Source organism: Notechis scutatus, chromosome 4 (genome assembly GCF_049901735.1).
Source record: "Notechis scutatus isolate UNSWTSFEM ecotype Mainland chromosome 4, rNotScu1.2, whole genome shotgun sequence".
Classification (NCBI taxonomy): Eukaryota; Metazoa; Chordata; class Lepidosauria; order Squamata; family Elapidae; genus Notechis; species Notechis scutatus.
The window spans coordinates 144557720-144579169 of NC_142012.1; the positions used below are offsets into that span (position 1 = coordinate 144557720).

General features: G+C 35.7%; 1 protein-coding gene across 2 annotated transcripts; it reads right to left on the reverse strand.

The window, feature by feature from the left end:
• Positions 1-1153: 1153 nt before the first annotated feature.
• Positions 1154-18684, reverse strand: MISO1 (mitochondrial inner membrane subdomain organizer 1). 2 transcript variants are annotated; one of them, XM_026665409.2, is made up of 5 exons: positions 18481-18684; positions 16486-16545; positions 13669-13822; positions 3674-3834; positions 1154-2738 (listed from the first exon to the last, which is right to left on the reverse strand). In XM_026665409.2, exons 1-5 carry the CDS (start codon positions 18604-18606, stop codon positions 2472-2474), a joined length of 768 nt encoding a protein of 255 aa, XP_026521194.2. In that variant the 5' UTR covers positions 18607-18684; the 3' UTR covers positions 1154-2471. The 2 variants fall into 2 exon arrangements, with proteins under 2 accessions (XP_026521194.2, XP_026521203.2); XM_026665418.2 differs by having other exon boundaries at positions 18523-18683.
• Between the last annotated feature and the right edge of the window lie 2766 nt (positions 18685-21450).

Here is a 21450-nt window from a genome sequence, read left to right on the forward strand (position 1 = left end):
GGTGACCTCTAGGAGCAGCCAGCTTAAGTTTCACCTTTTCATCACTGTCCAGTTTTGGCCTGGCTGAAACCATAGAAACACCCTATTGATGTTATTCAATTCGGCTGAAGAGACTGCCGTTTCAAAGCAAAGCATCATGGGCTCCAGCTGAAGAAACTTTATCCAAAGATAATTAGAAGTGACATGGTTGGGGAGCTGGACCTTCATAAATGGAGAGAAAAAGAAAAGCAATTCCCCACTGAAGTTTTATAGCATTATTGTTCTAAAGATTTGTAATATAACAGCAACATGCCCAAATGAATCTCCTTTATCCCCCAGAAATAATTTTGCTACTATTTCTCAGCCTATAGTACCAGCCAATGGGATCATACTGAATGAAGGTGACCAAGATAAAACCTTGAAGACAGAAATCAGTATTCAGTGTCATTCTTCAATATAAAATGCACTTTTTAAAAGTTATAGGTAGAACAGGTAGAACAACAGGACTGTATTTAAAATGATTAAGAAGATTTAATTTTTGGTGGAAGTTATGCTAGCAATTAACAGAGCTATGGGTCTGGAAAATAAATCTGCAGATCACATTGCCCAGTTCTATTTTTAAGACAGGATTTTAATACTCATAAGATCTCTTTAAGTCATCATTCAGATCTGAAGAGTGTTTTTTAACCGAGTGACACACTTTAAACACATACTATGAGAAGAATGAGATAACATTATCCCTAAAGACAATGAAAAATTCATTGGGCATATTATACCCAAGAGAGCCATTCAGGTATAGTGGTTAACTGGAGTGGTTAACTTAATCCTGTCCCAGGCACAAAGCTAGCTGGGTGACCTTGAGGTAGTTAGTCTCTCTGTCTCAGTGATTGGAGAATGACTGGCCCAAAATGTCAGCTAACTGACTCTCATGCCTAAGACAGTACTAGAACTCACAATTTCTCATTTTCTAGCCCAGTTTCTTAAATAAGCTACAAACTAACTTTACATACTGCACTAAACTATCAAACAGTTCATAACCCACAATGTCTAGTTTTACCCAAAATTAGCTAACCCTACTTTATTTAACTTGGAGTGTCAATGCAGGCAAAGTTGTCTTTCTACCAATATCTAAATTACTATAGAAATAAAGTTACAAGGAAAAATAACTATAATAGGGAGACTGAAGAACTGTATTTTATATATTGATATTTAAGGAATACATATTGCTTTGTATTGAACTAATTTTAAGACAATACAGATCAGCAAAAAAGAAAACCATTTCTATAAGATTTAATTCTCAATGTAGATATATTCTCTCTATATATTACTTACATTAGCAAGAACATTCGAAATGTTGTCAAGTGCTAGTTAAGCATATAAATAAGTGGTTCAGAACACAAAGTAATACATAATGTTCTACCAAAGTATATCTATTCATGTGATCACATCCTATGATCAGGTCAATTAATCTTTACATTTAAATCCAATACAAACTTGCCTTGAGCACAAATCCATAATTTCAATGTCACTTCCTTCTTTGTCCCTTAAAATGTTAGGAAGTCTATAAAACATAAACAGTAATACTAACTCTTGAACACATTGGTCTCTCCGAAATTAGCTATTCTCCTTGATAAACAAATTATTATACAGGCAGCTGCATTTATTTCTTTCATGTGGCATCACGAAGTAAAGAGAAATGTACACAACAAAGGAATGAAGCCACATGGACAGAGACCACAGAGAGCATACACCTTGTAAAGATAAGATAGTTTTGGTATAATTTCTACCTTTTCTGAAAGAAACCTGGCAAAGTTATAAGAGTAACCAACCAAGAATTGCAACTGCTACACTTTGATACTTATAGAATGTGGGCAGTATCCATTAAGAACGATCTCTAGAAAGAAAGCACAAAATCCAAAATGTTTATGGGGGTAATTTACATAATTAGCTAATCATCTTTTACCAGTGCCAGTATGAACCTAAATCAGACTATTGTCGCAAAAGCGTTAAATAATGCTGTCATCATAAACTGAAGCCTGATAGCAGTCTGCCAAATGAAGTCAAATTCAGCATTTAGAAACAACATGTATAATGTTGCCAAAGGTCAAACATCAGCATTATAGCTGCCCTATTATGAAAAAGCTGACCAATTTTTTGCACAAAATATAAGAATGGAGAACATTCCTTGCTTTTTTCTTTTTTCTTTTTCCAGGATGTTTCATGCAATCTTTGTAAAACACATCACCAGTAATTTCCATATTTCCTTTATATTCACATTATATTTTGTGCTTTCTTCCTCTGGGAGAGTTAGCCTAAAGAGTGTTCTTCATTGTGAAAAAAAATAGATTAAAACTTTTAACAATAATTATGTGTATCGTATATGCACATTTTTTTAATGTAAGTATCAGATGTTTTCATCTTCTTTAAGAACTTAGTTACATCGTTTTCACAGAAACTAACAAGATGCTCCTCCCTGCTCCAAGCTATTGTTTTCATAGCCGGATTCTCAACCATATTGCAAACTGCTTTAATTTTTGGATAAATTTGTAATTGCTTATGTGTTCTTTGAGCTTTTCAACGAATGTCTCTTCTTTCCAGATTCCTTTCCTCTTTTTCACAGCTTTCATTTCTGCTTGAAGTAGCCTCTTGTGAAGCTTCCAGTATATCCGGGATTCATGAGCCAACCCTTCAATACGAACTGTCTTGCCAAGCCCCTGTCGCAAGATCTCTTCATTTAGACAAATACTGGAGAATCTCCCCTGTTCAAAAAAGACATTAAAGTTTTGCATAAGACATATACTTAACATATTACATACTATGTCCATTCCAGTAAGGAACAAACATTGAAGCAGAATTCTTCAAGTGACTTGGGCAGTCGTATAGATTTTCTTGAGTAACACCATCCTTGTTCAACCTGAATACAGGTAGACCTTGACTTACAACCATTTGTTTACTGGCCATTCAAAGTTACAGTGGCAGCGAAGAGTGACTTATAATAGTCCTTGCACTTGCAACCTTCAATATATCCCATTGGTTACATGATCAACATTTGGGCACTTAGCAACCGGCATATGACAATTAAAGAATCCTGGGATTATGTGATCCCCCATTTGTGAACTTCCCAGCTGGCTTCTGACAAGCAAAATCAATGAGGAAAACTGGATTTGCTTAATGAATGCATGATTTGTTTAATAACTGAAGTGATTCACTTAACAACTGTAGCAAAAAAAGATTGTAAATTGAGTGTGACTCACTTAACAAACACTTTGATTAATAACAGATATTCTGATCCCAACTGTACTTGTAAGTTGAAAACTACCTTTACTTCTGGATGCACTGGGGCTACTATGTCTAGATTCACAACTTTTGGCTATGTTGGTTGGAAATTCTAGAGAACTGCACTCCTAACATGTTGGAGGGCAGCTGCCATAGTCTAAGACCAGCAATAATGTCTCCCTGAGCACCAACCTCTTCTCCCTCCACTTCCAATACAATAAATAGTTTGCCAAATGTTTGTCTAGGACGTTGAATAACATTAACCAGCATCTCTGAATCCAGAATTGATGTAGGACCTTGCTGTAAGTTTTTACTTGTGAGTAAGAGTCACTGAACTCAGCATAAATTATTTCACACTAATCACTCTTATTGTTTGTGTTCACGGAAGCTCTTCTATTCCCTCTGAACATTTACTTACCTTATTTACTATTACAAAGCAATCAAGTGCTGATTCTTTTCTGCCCAAAAGCTGGAACCAAATCATTTGTGATGGTTTCATTTCTTCTTTTAACCAGATTACACCATCAGATGTTAACTCCACACCAGCAAGCCTGACAAGCAACAAACCATTTGAGTTCCCTAAAATGATATACATGCATTATTGTTTTATTAGAACATTAGTAAAAATACCTCATTTAGATCATTGATCTAAACAATTAAAGGGGAGGAGATAAACTAGACTTTTTCTCTCCAGGATTTAAATGAAAGATTCTAGGAGCTGTTAATATTTTCTATAACTGAAGAAAGCTAAAAACTATGTCAGAAATCAGCCATCCAAAAGTGACTGTTCCGTTCATGGAGAAACCAGTGCACTGAATAATGCACGTCTATCTTCCTTTTTCTAAGTCATGGAATGACAGAAATGACAAAGAACTGCTTCACTACTGGCTTTGAATTCACAGCATGGTGTTGATGGTGATGTAAAGTAATTATAAATACCTACTTCAAGTGAGTATAGAAAGTGTTAAGTAATGTGCATTTATGTAAACTGAAATCAATTCAGGTAATGTATAAAGCAGATCTGAAAGATGTAGGCTCTGTATTTTTAGTATTAGTTTTTATTCATTTTTAAAATATATTTTGTATATATTGCTTCAATTACTGTTAATATAAAAATGTGGGATAAAAATAACTTTTTGGTTTTTGGCAGCAAGAAAACACTTATTTGATTCAAAACTTGACATTTAGCTCTGGTGAGCACTCAACACAGTTAACAAAACATAAAACAGAACTTAAAATTCACAATAAAATAAACATTAACACTGTCTAACGAGTCTAGCAACCTTCTCCCCCACCATTTCATATCTTTATTTCCTACACATAGGAAAAGCAAGAAGCAAAAGCAACTTTCCCTTCCCACACACCCGAAATCTGAGCCTCTGACAGTGAAGGCTTCTTCAAAAGAACCTCTCCTGCTACTCTTAACAACTTGACAACCGTAACAAAAGGAACAGTCCTTAAACTCATACTTTAAATCGTTTAAGCCTTCAAAAGTCAATACTAGCATTTTAAACTGTCTCCAGAAAACATCTGGCAAGTAGTATTTTTTTTTAGTGCAGATATAATATGCCTCATTAAACAATCTAGCTGATATATTTTACATAACTACAACCTCTGCACATTTCCATGTCATGGAAAATGCGTTGGTTGTCCCATCTCATGGGACGTTTTCAGAGGTAGTCCCATCTTGAAGTCAGGTAGACCAGATCATGAATCAACTCCACAGGAAGATTAAATACCTAAATGATTGTACAACTGAAATCATACACACAACCTTCTACAATGCTATTACAAATCTGGGACTGGAACAACTAGTAACCAACAACACTAGACTAAACAACTGCCTCGATCTCATCTTCTGCAACAGTTTGAACCTAATCTACGGAATACAATCTAAAGAACCCTTTTCCAGTAGTGACCACAATATGATCGACTTTTGTCTCAACATACATCCACACAAAAATCACCACAATGATGTAATCCCTATTGTAACTTCAAAAAGGCAACTATGATCTTATAGACAACGATCTCTCATCCCTTGATTGGCAATCTCTATTCACTGGATGCAATACCGTTGAAGACCATTATAACATATTTTTACTTGAAGTCAAAAGAGTCATCAAACTATATGTACCAACAACAACTCCCAAAACAAAACAAAAAAGCAGATTACCCATATCAATAAGGAAACTTCAATCCAAAAAGAGATCACTCTGGCGGAAAAACAAATCTGGTCACGTTGCCAATTTCAAAAACCGATACAAAAATCTATGCCACCAGATAAAGACCGAATGCACCAATTATCACATTAAACAAGAGGAAAACCTTCTAAGCACCAATTCCACCCGCGCTTTTTACAATTTTGTAAACAACAAACTAAAGACTCAAGGTCCATCCCTCCTTGATAGGACCTGATGGTAAAGACTGCAACGACGACACCATTAAAGCCAACATCTTTAACACATTCTTCGGCTCAGTATTTGTAAACAGCAATGGATCATGCCCAATATTTCCTAGCGATACCACAGATAACAACAATGATCTAATACATATCGATTTCACAGAAGACAATGTTGAAAAAGCAATACGCAACCTAAAACCATCTCTATCTATTGGACCGGATGGAATATGTGCCTACTTCTTAAGAAAGCTATCCACTGCCATAGCCAAACCTCTAAGCATAATCTTTGAAAAATCTTTCAGAACCAGCTCCTTGCCTAACCTATGGTCACAAGCCACAGTCATCCCCATCTTCAAAAAGGGAGACCCAAGCCTAGTTGAAAACTACAGGCCAATCTCCTTATGCTGCGTCACCTGTAAAGTCATGGAATCAATTATTAACCAATCCATCATCCTTCACTTAGAGACAAATAACCTACTCTCCAATAAACAATTTGGTTTCAGGAAAAACTATCCTGTAATCTGCAACTCTTACACTGCAAAAACATATGGACGACACAACTCGACCAGGGCAAAACAATAGACGCTAATCTACATAGACTTCTGTAAAGCCTTTGATTCAGTGGTACACGACAAACTACTCCTAAAAATAAAATCCTATGGTATCTCTGGACAACTGAATAACTGGATAGAAGCATTCCTGTCAAACAGACAACAAATGGTCAAAATCGGGAGCGCCCTATCAAATCCAGTACCTGTCAATAGTGGTGTTCCCCAAGGCAGTGTTCTAGGACCAACTCTCTTCATACTCTACATAAACGACCTCTGTGATCATATTAAGAGCAATTGCGTTCTCTTCGCTGATGATGTAAAGCTGTTCAATACCACAGACAATACTGCTACCCTACAAAAGATCTTGACTATGTATCCGAATGGTCAAACAAATGGCAACTTCAAATCTCAACAAATAAATGCTCTGTCTTACATATTGGCAAAAAAATCAGAAAATAAAATACAAGCTGAATAGTCAAGATCTTGTTGATGACCCAAGCTCTGTAAAGGACCTTGGAATACTCACCTCTAATGATCTAAGTGCTAGAGCACACTGCAACTACATAGCCAAAAGGCATTAAGAGTTGTTAACCTAATCCTACGTAGCTTTTTCTCTGGTAATATCACACTACTAACCAGAGCATACAAAACATTTGCTAGACCAATACTCGAATACAGTTCATCAGTCTGGAACCCACACCACGTATCTGATATTAGCACAATTGAGAAAGTCCAGAAATATTTCACAAGAAGAGTTCTCCACTCCTCTACTCGCTGTAGAATACCTTATGCCACCAGACTTGAAATTCTAGAACTAGAAAACCTTGAATTACGCCGTCTTCGGTCTGACTTAAGCATGGTATACAAAATCATACATTGCAATGTCCTACCTGTCAATGAATACTTCAGCTTCAACCATAACAACACAAGAGCACACAATAGATACAAACTCAAAGTAAACCGCACCAAACTTGATTGCAGGAAATACGACTTCAGCAATAGAGTGGTCAATGTCTGGAATACTCTACCCGACTCTGTAGTTTCTTCCCCAAACCCCAAAAACTTTAACCTTAGACTGTCTACTATTGACCTCACCCCTTCCTAAGAGGTCTGTAGGGGGCGTGCATAAGCGCACCAACGTGCCTACCGTCCCTGTCCTATTGTTTCTCTTGTTCTTTATTTTTCTTATATGTGGCCATTTCATGTATTCACAACTATGTATACATTTATACTTATTATCTTGTAAACAATTGGCAAATCAAATAAATAAATAAATAAATAAATATACTTTATGGAGGGGCTATCGTAACAGAATCTTGCAAGTTTATTCGTGCAGTGCTTCTTTCTCCTTACAATCCAATGAATCAGGGAAGTTCTGTCTGAGCCACTTATTTTGGACTTTCTTCTTGGTTTTTTTGTTTTTTTTAAAATAAAAGTTTTATTTAAGTTTTCACAAAACATACAAATACAAATAAAATATCTTTTTTTGAGAACAGCGTGCCCCCGGGTTATCACTTCTCCATACAGACATAAACTCAATACATATTTATCTTATACATTCTAATCCATATCTTATAACTATTTTTGCAATTTTTTCAATAGCTTTTCCTTTTCTTTACTTCCTATAGCCTTATTTTAAATTATCTCATTCCTTTCTTAATTCAATTACATATCTTTTTCTAATTTTTAAAATCTTTCTAATCAATGTTTTTATACTTTTGTCTGTCCTGTTTACAATTTCATATCTTTTCTTATAAAACAAATTTTTCCTGTTAATTACTAGACTGGAGTGTAACACCTTTGTATCTTTTTTCAAATCTTGTTTAAAAATTTAAGTTACACTTTTACAGTTGTAACATTCATTTTCTAACCTCTATTTTATAACACATACCTATTTTCAATCGAATTCTGCTTGGTACATTTCCTTAAAAATACACACTAAATTCTTAAAAGAAAAAAGTATATATGTATGTATCTGAGTATATATGCATAACAATAGTAAATGGAATAATTGTTCTATTCAAGTACAGCTCTGCCATTAATATTAATAACAATCTTTTGCATTTCTATTTCTTTTAACAAACATTACCTAGTAATATCAGTTGTCTTTCACTTTAATCATCTACATTTCATATTTTACTTATTACTGTCTTTAAATAAAAAACCAAACAATAGTTATTAACAGTAGTCAATAAAGTTATTATTCTTATTCAAGTTCATCTTGTCAACTGATAAAAATCTTCCATGTTTCTTTTCAGTTTTTTTTAAACTTTCTTTTTAAATCATTGAGAGCTTTATTCTCTTTACAAAAAAATATTCCACTACACAGCAATAGAAATTTTTTCTATCACTTTAATCATCTAACATATTTTCTAACCCTTTTCTATTTTTAACAATGCTATCCCATGCACCCTTGCAGAATCCTCTCCTTAAGTTAAATTTTAACCATTGTCTCTGTGTCTTTTAAATAGGTTTATACCTTTAATTCTTGTACGCTTTTCCTGTACATCTATATCTTGTTTCTGTCCTTTGTAGCTTCTTTTCCTTTCCCTCTCTTCTTCTCCCTTCCCTTTTTATTCCCTTTTCTATCTGATTCTTCCTTCTGCTTCTTCCTGATATTATTACTTTTCAAATTACTCTTTTTTTTGGTTGTTGCTTCAGTACTTAAGTTTTTAACTCCCTTTCCCCCCCCTTTCCCTTTTTTACCCTGCTTAAAATTGCTTGGTCATTAAAGATGGCTTCTTCGTTGTCCCGCCCTTCTTGTTCTGCCAGCGTTGTTGCTTTTCATAGTTTAAGATCTCCATTTCTAACAATTGAAATACGAAGCCAAAAGATCCTCTTCCCTCTTGTGCTTCTTCTTTTTGTTCTTTAAGTCTCATTTTTAACTCTTCAAGGAGTGATGCCATTTTAAAAAAAAATTAAACAACTCCCAATTGATTTTATTTTGTTTCATTAGGATCCTCCATCCAAAGTTCCAGGAATCATCCAATAATCCAAAACTGTTTCTTGCTTCTTTTCTCACTTTCTCTTTCCAGGGGCTTTGTTATCTTGTAACAAAGTTTCAACTACAATGTATCTTTTGCAAGCCTTGTTAAAATTCCACTATCGATTTTTTTTAAGTTCCAGGTGGTCTCCTCCATTTTCCAGATTCCACCCTCTTTTTCCTTTTTCACTTGGCTGCTTTCTTTCTTTTTTTAAAGAAAAATTTTAAATTATCCAAGAATCTTTATCCCCTTGACACTTTATTTTCAGCTAGAAATAGCCTATTAATGTCAAAGTGGATTAGTATCAATTTCTTATTCAAATCTCTTCTTCTTAACATTCCAAGTCAATTAAAACTGTCAATGTGAGAGGAAAAAAAGCCAATTCCATTTCCTTTCCCTTTCTCCACTTAAAATCTTTTTTAGGAATAGTATTAGTATTTAAAATTCAGGTTCCAGGTACCTTAAATCGATGTTCTCCATTCAACCCGGTTAGTCAAACTTTCTCCTTTAAACTTCCTCCTGCACAATCTTGTCCAGTCGGGTTCTTCTTTGAGGTGGCCATTTCTTTCTTTTTTTGGGGGGTACATTTTATTTGAGTTTTCACAAAAAAAATACAAATAAAACATCTTTTTTGAAAGTAGCGTAATCCCGAGTTACATTTCTTTGTACAGACACAAATTCAATTTCATGCTCATTTTTGTTTTATTCCATATCTTATTACTGTTTTACATTTTCTACATAGCTTCTCCCCTCTTTTAATTTTCTCAATTTTATTTTAATTATCTCTTCTCAATTCAAATCATTATATTTGTATTTTTTGTCTGTCCTGTTTCAATTTCATTATTATCTTTTCTCATTAAACAAAGTTTCTCCTGTAGTTGCTGATTGGAGTATGACGCCTTTATATCTTTTAAGTTTATCCATTTAACTCTCTATTTAGGCTTCAAAATATACCCTAAAGTTATAACATTCAATATAATACATAACTTCCATTCGGATTCTGCTTGGTACATTCTTAAAATACATACTATATTCTTAAAAAAAAAGATTATAAATATGTGTAATTAAAACAACACATTCCATTCCAATTCAATTCTATCATTAATCTTAATATTCATTAAAATCTTAACTTCTTTAACATTACTTTTCAATTGAATATCATACTTCTATGGGAACAGTTATAAGCTTACCATGATTAATCCCCACCTCTTCACTTATATTTTATAAAGCATTAACTAATTAAAATGTTCCCGTCCCCTCCTAATTCAATTTTCTCATTTATTTTATTTCATTTATTTTATTAACAAACATTTCACAAAATTACACTAACTATTTTATCCCTCATTTTAATCATACATTGTTTCCAATTTTCTAAAGTTATTTCTATTAGTAATATAACAATACAATCTTATGTACCTTTACAGAATCCCTTTTTCAGTTAGATTTTCACCCATTATCTCTAAATAGGCCCTGTTTCTTTATATCTTGTTTCTGTCCTTTGTAACTTCTTTTCCTTTCCTTCTTCCCTCTCTTCTTCTCTCTCCCCTTTTTACCCCCATGTCTCTCTACCTCTATTTCTCTCTTCTGTATTCCCCTCTTCTGTTGCTTTCCAGTATTATACTTATTTTTCAAATTATTTTTCTTTTCTTTGGTTGTTTTTTTAAGTCTTAAATTCTCCATTCTCTTTCCCCTTTCCTTTTTCTTCCCCACATAGAATTACTTGTTCATTAAAGATGGCTTCTTCTTTGTCCAAGTCTTCGTTTTGCAGACGTTTCTTGTTGTTTCTCATAGTTCCAAATCTCCAAAAGAACCCCTCCCTTCTTGTGCATCTTCTTTGTACTTTTTAAGTTCCATTTTCAGTTCATCCAGAAGTAGTGCCATTGTATAAAGTTTTAAACAACCACCCGATTAATTTTAGTCATTCAAATGTAATAACCAAGAATCCAAAAATCACCAAGTAATCCAAATACACCCAGGCTGTTTCTTTTTGCTTTTTTTTTCACTTTCTCTTCCTGGGGTTCTACTGTTTGGTTACAAAGTTTCAGTTAAAATGTATCTTTTAGAAGTCTTGTTGAAGTTTTACTGTAGATTCCTTTCAATTCGAGGCAGTCTCCTCCCTCTTTCCAGATCCTGCCCTTTTATTCTTTTTCTCTCCTTTCCTGCTTATGCAAAACATTTTAGTGTCCAGAAATCTTTGTTATCCCTTTGACATTTTGTTTTATTTTCAGCTTAATTGCCTGTTAATGTCAAAATGGATTTTTCCGATTTCTTATTTAAGTCTCTTAGTTGTCAGTATAGGGAAGGAGAGAGAAGGGGGGAAAAGCCAAACCTTTCCCTTTTCACTTTCCTTCGCTGCTTCAGACTCTTTTTTGGGAACGATGTTATTTTTTTGTAAGTTTAAATTCCAGGGTACCTTAGTTGTTGCTTTGCAATTTGACCTGGTCAGCCAGAACTTTCACTTCTTATCTTCCTCCTGCACATTCTTTTCCGGTCGAGTTCTTTGAGGTGGCCATTTCTGACCACTGCTGCAACCGCCTTTGGGAAAGGGAGTAATGGCCAGCTGAGGAAGAGAGACCCGGCTCTCCTCAACCCTGCTGGCAGTCTCCCCCCTCTTCACCACCTCTACGGGGTGGCTTAGCCCTGAAACCGGCTGGTTTGGGGTGCTCCAGTGGCGAGCCCAGACCGAAACCGTGAACGATCGCGGATTTCTATCTGTCGCCCGAAGAAGCTTAAAACCGGAAGCCCTGAGGTGGCCATTTCTGACCACCGCTGCAACCGCCTTTGAGAAAGGGAGTAATGGCCAGCTGAGGAGGAGAGATGTGGCTCTCCTCAGCCCCACTGATGGCTCCCCCTTCTTCACCACCTCTACGGGGTGGCTTCAGCCCCGAATCCGGGCGGCTCGGGGCGTTCCAGAAGCAAGCACGGATCAAAACCATGCACGATTGTGATTTCGGTCCGTCGCCAAAAGCCCTGGAAGTCGACTTTCTGCTTGTTTTGGATTTAAATCGTATTTTTTTCCTTGTTGCTTTGGTGGCAGATCTTGCCTAACTCTGTCAAGATCATTTTCCTTATTTTGTACAGGAATATACTGCAGTAGTCAACATGGATGTAGTCAAGGCATAAATAATCACTGTCAAACTGATGAGGCTGGGAAAGGGATATAGTTGGTATACCACATATAACTGTACAAAGGCACTTCTCACAACAGCTACTGTCAATGGTTCCAGTGACAGCTAAAGAATAGAGTATTCCAAGATTATGAATATACTCTTTAATTTACTCAATTCAAGGCAGTCTGAACCTTAATCTCTCTGCCTCCAAGTTTTTTTTTAACCTCATCCATAGTCTGTATTTAACCTTTTTCTTACTCAGCCTAATATGGTTAGTAGCAGTCAAGGATAGCCAGTGTGGTATAGCACAGCAGCATAATGTTGTGTGTTTGGATTAGGGCTGAGTGAAGTTGAACTCTGCCTGTAGCCATGAGAATTCTGTATGTGATTTTGAATCCGTTGCTCTCTCCCAGCCCAACTAATTTCACATGGCTACTGTTTTGAGGACAAAATGAAAGAAGATTCCACGTAAATCATCTTGAGTTTTAGAGTCAAGGCAGATTAGAAAGGCCTAAATAATAATATACTCTGGAGGGGTAAAACCTACTAAAATAAACACATTATTTTTCCTGCTGTTTTGCCTTATTTTTTTCCCCTCCAAAAGCTCAAATCAAGCATGCCTTCATTTTATCTTCTTACAGCTAGTCCTCATCTACTGACCACAATTGGGACAGGCAACTTGGTCATTAAGTAAAGTGGTCACTAAGTGAAATTGTGACTGTGCTTATGATCTTTATTTTTCCTTTGCTTTTCAGACCTGCCAATGTAAATACAAGCACTTCTCATAAAGTTACATATTCATCCCTATTATAAGTGCAAACTGTTGTTAAGTGAGGTAGTCACTAAACAAGAACTACTTGTAAAGTCATTGTGGGATTTCAGGCTGAAAGACATTGTCTCATTTGACTCAAGTCATCCAATGGCTGAAAAGTACATGAATATGCCTATCTTCATTCCCATCCAACTCTCTATCAATGAGTTTAGTGTTTTAGTGAATAGTTAAGAGTTTCCACTGTCCCATTATAGTCAGAGTTTCCACTGTCCCCTTAACTTAAACACCAAAGGGCTAGGAAAAAGTGTCAGCTTGGGGAAAAGATGGAGTTCCTTTAAGATGCAACCTCCAGAGGCAGTGAGGATTCTCATATCACATCCAAAGCATTCTTGACTACTTTGAATCTGAATATTGCAGAACTTTAACATACAAGTACATGGTAAAATATAGATTGCATTTGCTTTTCATATGAATTTTCTAAAGGTAGCCACTCAATCATGTTTAGAATTCCTTAAATTCAAATCTCTAAAAAAATGTTTCAAACCTGTAAAAAAATTAATAACTTTCCCACTATTAAAGTACCCATCTTACTTACATCTTTTCTGCAGAGAGGAAATGATTGGAAGGGTAATAGGTACATGTTCAATTTCTAATCCTTGCTCAGTTATTTGACGTAATTGTCCACGTAGTTTAACATTCTTCTCTATAAATTCCGGAGGTATTTCAAAAGCATTTGTGAATTTGGCTGTCTATTCATAAGAAAAAAGAATATAAGCAGTGCCTATTACAAATATTATAAGAATATAAATGTGGCTATACAGTATTTGGTCTAGTGGTTCATGCAGAAGACCAGAAACCAGGCGACTGGGAGTTCTAGTTCTGCTTAGGCAAGAAAACTGGCTGGGTGACTTTGGACCACTCCTTCTCTTTCAGCCCTACTCACTTCACAGGGTTGTTGTTTTGAGGATAATAAGAGAAGGAAGATGTATTAAGTATGTTTTCACTCTGAGTTATTTATGAAAATAGTCAAGGCAGGAAAAAACAAACAATGTATTTTATATTTATTCCTTGGTAAAATTAAATATGTAATTATACAACATATATATTTTATATATTTGAATACATATAATAAATGTAAAATCATTAGTTTAACTTGGTCAAAATTGTCAAGGTATATCCACTGTATTATAAAATGCTCCTTTTATTACTAATTCTCACTCTATAAAGTGCTGTGAAGATTGAACATCAATGGTTTCATGGAAGATACTTTAAGCATGCAATTTTTATCTAAAGGAACACTTCAAAAAAAAATAGTTTATATCCAAATAAAACAAGCTTTATCGAAAACTTATAAAACACCACCCCAAATTTTACTTAATATAGAATGTTTTCATAGTTTATAGGGAAATAAACTTTAGATGTCCTCTTTAGTTGAGATGGTCTCTTCTACTTTAAAAGAAGTAAGAACAAGAAGAAAGGAGTAGCTATGCAATTAGGATTTCCTACCAGATTGGTCCTTGGGAGATGCTATTCATGTAACATCCCACCCGTATTATATGAAGGTTAGAACACCAGGATTTAAATTATTTTTACACTATCTCTCTTGTCCTCTTACAAGGCCTCTTCACCAACATACTGTAGAAGCCCTTGAAAGTAATGTGTGAAGGTCTGTAAACAAACTGAGTAACATAATTCCAAGAAATGTATTCAGTATAGCATTTCAAGGTCTAAAACAACTTTTTTTAAAAAAAAAAAAAGCAACAAGCATATTTTAAAATAAAAATATTAAAACGTGGGAATATTTATTGCACCAAATTTTTCATTGTACATTAAGACCCCTTGTACACAGAAGCTTAAGTTCAATGTATAATATGTATAGCAGCAATACATTAAGGTTGTGATTACCAGTATAAACTTCTACAAATATTTTCTTTATTTTTTTACATTCATTAGTGAAAGACTTTGGCAAGTTCCTTACTTAGAAGAACCCATCAAATAGAATCATTAATGAAAAATCTCTGTGCCATTATTTCAGTCAGCAACATTCTGGCAAAGTCTTTCAGAATATGGCCTCCGACACCAAATGAATAAAGTGAGATCCCTAAAACTTATAAACTATAATGGTTGATAGTTTTTAAAACTCTACCAAAAAGGCAAACAAGACTCAAAGCAATATAAATCTGCTTTCTATTTTGCTTTGAAAAGACAGAATAGGTAGTCCTCTCTCAATGATATGTAATAAAAATTTCTGGTATTTATTTTATTTTTATTTATTTGATTTGCCAATTGTTTACAAGATAATAAGTATAAGTGTATACATAGTTGTGAATACATGAAATGGGTACATATAAGAAAAATAAAAGAATAAGAGAAACAATAGGACAGGGACGGTAGGCACGTTGGTGCGCTTATGCACGCCCCCTACAGACCTCTTAGGAAAGGGGTGAGGTCAATAGTAGACAGTCTAAGGTTAAAGTTTTTGGGGTTTGGGGAAGAAACTACAGAGTCGGGTAGAGTATTCCAGACATTGACCACTCTATTGCTGAAGTCGTATTTCCTGCAATCAAGTTTGGTGCGGTTAACATTGAGTTTGTATCTATTGTGTGCTCTTGTGTTGTTATGGTTGAAGCTGAAGTATTCATTGACAGGTAGGACATTGCAATGTATGATTCTATATACCATGCTTAAATCAGACCGAAGATGGCATAATTCAAGGTTTTCTAGTTCTAGAATTTCAAGTCTGGTGGCATAAGGTATTCTACAACGAGTAGAGGAGTGGAGAACTCTTCTTGTGAAATATTTCTGGACTTTCTCAATTGTGCTAATATCAGATATGTAATGTGGGTTCCAGACTGATGAACTGTATTCGAGTATTGGTCTAGCAAATGTTTTGTATGCTCTGGTTAGTAGTGTGATATTACCAGAGAAAAAGCTACGTAGGATTAGGTTAACAACTCTTAATGCCTTTTTGGCTATGTAGTTGCAGTGGGCTCTAGCACTTAGATCATTAGAGGTGAGTATTCCAAGGTCCTTTACAGAGCTTGGGTCATCAACAAGATCTTGACTATTCAGCTTGTATTTTATTTTCTGATTTTTTTTGCCAATATGTAAGACAGAGCATTTATTTGTTGAGATTTGAAGTTGCCATTTGTTTGACCATTCTGATACATAGTCAAGATCTTTTTGTAGGGTAGCAGTATTGTCTGTGGTATTGAACAGCTTTACATCATCAGCGAAAAGAACGCAATTGCTCTTAATATGATCACAGAGGTCATTTGAAACAAAACAGGCTGTATTAAAACAAGACTTGGCTGCAAGTTGTACATGAGCAAGCAGCATGCTCATTGTTAACTTATTGTTCCAATTTACATACACACACTCAATATGTATTTATACTCAAAATGTAACTTACCAATTTGATACTCTTTGCAAGTACAATCACTCCAGCTATTGCCAATCCAGTGCTTATGTTCTAGGAAAAAAACCCATAAATTATTTCAAAAATATGTATTTCCATCTCACGGTATGAGTTCTAAGCATATGAATATTATCTACAAAATACCACATGTTCATTTTAAATACCAATTGTTGCCTAAAAATGGAATATAGTCACAAATGTATCTAAGTTTTAGAAAACTAAGTCACAAAATCTCCAAACTTCATAGGTTTATCATTTTAATCCTTTATTAAATTAAAATGATTCTGAAAATTTGGAACTAGACCATTTTGAGTAGAAGCTCAGCTGAGTACAGGTAGTCCCTGACTTATAACAGTTCATTTAGTGACAGTTTGAAGTTACAAAGGTACTAAAAAAAGTGACTTTTGACTGTTTTTCACACTTATGACTGTGGCAGCCACCCCATGATCAAAAGTTGGATGCTTAGCAATTGATTATATTTATGATGGCTGCAGTGTCCCAGGGTCATGTGATCACATTTGCGACCTTCTGACAAGCAAAGTCAATGGGGAAGCCAGATTCACTTAACGACCGTTATTACTAACATAACAACTGCAGTGATTCACCCAACAAGTATGGCAAAAAAGGTTGTAAAATGGAGCAAAATTTACATAACAAGTATCTCGTTTAGCAACAGAAATTTTGGGCTCAATTGTGGTTGTAAGTTGAGGACTTCCTGTAATTAGGATCTGATGTATAAAGGGTGCTTTGAATTTGGAAATGTCTCTTTAAGTGCCGTGTAAACTAAACCAGACCAAACCACACAACTACATTATGTACTGTGAGCTACCCCAAAGCTTCAATCTGTGCAAAATGCAACTAGGGTTGGATTAGTTTAGTACTTGGTAAATTAATGAGGAAATTGAAAAAAAATCCCCAAAATTGTAATGACAAATTGCTATACAAGTAATCTTGATTTATGACCACAATACAGACCAGAATTTTTTGCTAATGCCATTATTATTACCTCCTGTTTATACACCAGCTTGCTAACTTCTACAACTTAATTTTAAATACTGTAAATAACACTGTAATTTCATTATTTGATTATAAAGAAAGACCGTTTCCAGCAATGAATTTGGAGACCTTTTCATAAACCTAATTTATATTGCTATAAATGTATATAAAGTTTCTTACACTAAGATTTTAGATAATCTGAAAAATATATTGCAATCATAGTTTTTTTTTCTGTCGAAATGCCTTGAATTCAGCAGGTGCATAGAATTTCTTTCCTTGAATTCAGTTTCCGAATCTGATGGCTCCCAGAACTTTTCAACTACAACCTCCATAATCTTTTACCATTGGCCATGATAAGTGGGCCTTCTGCAAATTACAGTATGCAATAAAACAATTCTGATCCATGAACAAGATCCCTCATGATAGGAACGCTTTTGCTTTTTTCCCCCCAAAGATCATGAACGATCTGAATGTCTTTGAAAGGATACATAATGCAACAAAGGGACCGTTATTCGGTTTAAGCCATCTCAAGACACATTTTCCAGACAGAAATTATATTTGTTATTCACAATAACTTTGGAACCCATGAGGTTTCTTCTATGCAATTAAACCGTTCATTCAAAACAATACACACACCCACACCTGTCTTCTTCTATCTCTAGAACATATGGTGTGTGAAGAAGACCCAGAGCGATAAACCAGGTGCTAAAAGACCACAATGGTTGTCATTTAAATCCAGAACTGATGGCCATTCCGACCTGTCTCACTTTATAGGATTTTAAGGCCGAGGTTGAAAGCTACAGGATAGGAAGGAAAAGCGCAAGCAAACTCTGCATCTATAGAAGCTCTACTATCCATTACTATACTAAGACTCTACTATAAATTCAGTGTCATTTTTGCTGTAGTTGGAACCGGAGCAAAAAACCGGCTCCGGCAGCCCCGCTTCCGCCCTCAGGCAGCGGCGCAGTGCAGCCCAGCCCAAAAACTACGCACGACGAACCCTTCGCTTCGGCCGGACCGATTCCAGGCGCGTACCCGAACGAGGGTGAGATGCGCGTCCGCCCACTCGGAAAGACGCGCAACATAATTCGGCGGTTCTCCGCCTTTCTGCCCGGCCATAGTCGCCTACCAGCCGTCGCGGCCTGTCGCTTCCTCTTGCCGCGGCTGTCTCGGGCCTTGCAGCAGCAGCGCCGCTTTCTGGGCGCTGGGAAGAGCTGCGTCTCTTCGAAAGCACCCGAAGGGCCTTATGGAGACGCTCTGCGTTGAAGTCGCAGCTGCAGATCCAGCGTCTCTTCCGCCGTTGGGTGGGAGGCTTCGCGAAGTAAGAGCTGCTTGTGATCCCGAATCCAGCTGTCCCAAAGGTGCTTTTTCGGAAAGCAACTGGACTTTTTTTTCTTGCTTTTTTCTTGAAGACGTTTTCGCTTCCCATCCAAGAAGCTTCTTCAGTTCTGCAACATTTCAGTCCTTCAGAACTGAAGAAGCTTCTTGGATGAGAAGCGAAAGGTCTTCAAGGAAAAAAAACAAAACAAAGAAAGTCCAGCTGACTTTGCACAAAGCATCTTTAGGACAACCTGAAGGACTGAGAATCACCATAGACATGAATCCAGGTGTGGCGGGTTTTTAATATAGCCTGCCCTGTTGTGTTTTGCATAGCACTGATTATAAACAAGCCCGCTGCTAAGTTTAAGATAATTAAATATTTCCCAATGCAGGGCAAGCTGCAGTATGAGCCTGAAGCAGCAGGACCTGTGGGAACTTATGGGAGTTGCAGTCTAAAACATCTGGAGGATACTGGGTTGCCTTTTCTAGCCATAAATAAAGGAAAATCCCTCAAACTCCCATATATTAATTACTCAACAGTACCAGAGGTACTTTGCTGGTGAAGGGTGAAGAGATTAAAATAAGTTTTTAAAACTTTGTGAATGATACAGTAAAGAAGCCTGTAAATTAAAATATATCCTGGAAAAAAGAGCAGAGGTAATTCGCTGGGGACAAATGAGGAAAGCTTTGTCTCATTAGAACATCTGCCCTTTGTACGTACATATAGTGATGTTATACCACTATATAAAGGCAAAATAACGATTGCTGCATTGATTCTGTGGACACTTCTGGAAAATGAGAGCTTTTCTTCATGTTCCTTGACAAAATGATCATAGGACTCAAGATAGGGAAGCCTAAGAATATAGTTGTGGATAATTATAATAATCCCTACAATCTGAATTTGTATAAATAGAAACAAAGCTGCACCAAACTGCTGCACCATTTTATCCATGGACCGGACAGAGAGAGAGAGACGATGTGAATCAGTTTCAAAAGATTCTGTCCCTGTCATGGTTGTATGCAATGTCTTATTATTTAAGGCCTAGTATTTAATATGCAAATCTTTTGGGTTTTTTTCCCCTTCTCTCTTATATTCTTTCTGTATCATGATGTTTAGAGTGAAAGCTTATGAGCAGGATTTTTTTTTACCGTTCTAGAAATCCTTTTGATTGAAAATGGGGTGGTAAGTGAAAAATATAATATGTAGACTCATCTTTGACCATGGAGTACATACTAGATAGTATACAGTACAGGTATGACCACAATTGAGTTCAAAATTTCTGTTGCTTAATGAGGCATTTATTAAGTGAATTTTGCCCCATTTAATGACATTTCTTGCTTCACTTGCTCAATGAATCACTGCAGTTGTTAAGTTAGTAACACACCATTGTTACGTGAATCTGTTTGCCCCATTGACTTTGCTTCTCAGAAGCTGCAAAAGGTGATCACATGATCCAGGACACTGCAAGTCATAAATATGAATAAGGTGCCAAGCATGTAAACTTTGATCATGTGATTATGGGGATGTTGCAACGATTGTATGAAGAACAGTCATAAGTCACTTTTTTCAATGCTGTTTTAACTTAGAATGGTCACTAAATGAATTGTTGTAAGTCAAGGATCACCTGTATACTCTTGGCACCATCTATCCAGCAGATACTTGCCGTTCTCTTATTGAAAGAGACAGGATTCTTGGAAAATATGTATCAGTGTTGATACTGATTGACTGTTTACATCTCTGCAATCTGAATATATTTTTTTCTGAAATAAAGAACTCTGCATATGCTCCATGATAGGTATTGTGGGACTGAGTACTTAGGAACTTGACATTGCATTTAATTCATGGAGCACATTAAGATGTAGTCACAATTCCAACTTTGCTAGAGTTTAACCCCAATATTACCGTCAAAGAAATATTCATAAAATAATCAGTAGCATTTCTGATATACATTCAACATCAGAACCTGAAAACTGCTTCAGAGACAATCATGGAGACGTTTGTAAATTTCAATTATATGATCAATAAACGTAAAACTAATGCTCAGGGCTGGATCACAAGGAATACAGAATAGGTATATATAGAATATACCCTAACCCTAACCCAGTCCAATCTCTGCCATCTCCAATTAACAGGGCAGGAAACAGGTGATATGAAAAATTCCTGAGGCCCTGGACAATGACTCCTTGTTGGATAAATAGGATTATGTAGACCAAAGAGCTAGTGTAACACAGATTTCTGTTGTTAAAATAACACATGGTTGTCATCTTTCAGATGCAACGTTTCTTCTTAAAGACTATTTCTTCTAATTAACCTGTGACCTTCTCCAGAGTTTTTGCACTGCATTCTATTTTTTTGAAAGTGAGGGAAAACAAATAACAAGATGCAAGAATTTGCAATCATTATTTTGAACATTTCAAAGGCTGCTCCAAATCTTGAAGGAAAATTGACCATGCATCCCTCTTGCAATCTTCTAAAAGTTGGTAGACAATTCTTTTTCAGAAGATCGACAGAATAAAATATTGTTTCCAATTTAATTAGCATTTTAAGTATTCAGTTGCTTTCCTCTTTCTTCTGTTACAGTATTTCATAATGGAGCTCTCGGAATCTCTGAAATTATAACATACATATATTTAAAAAATAGT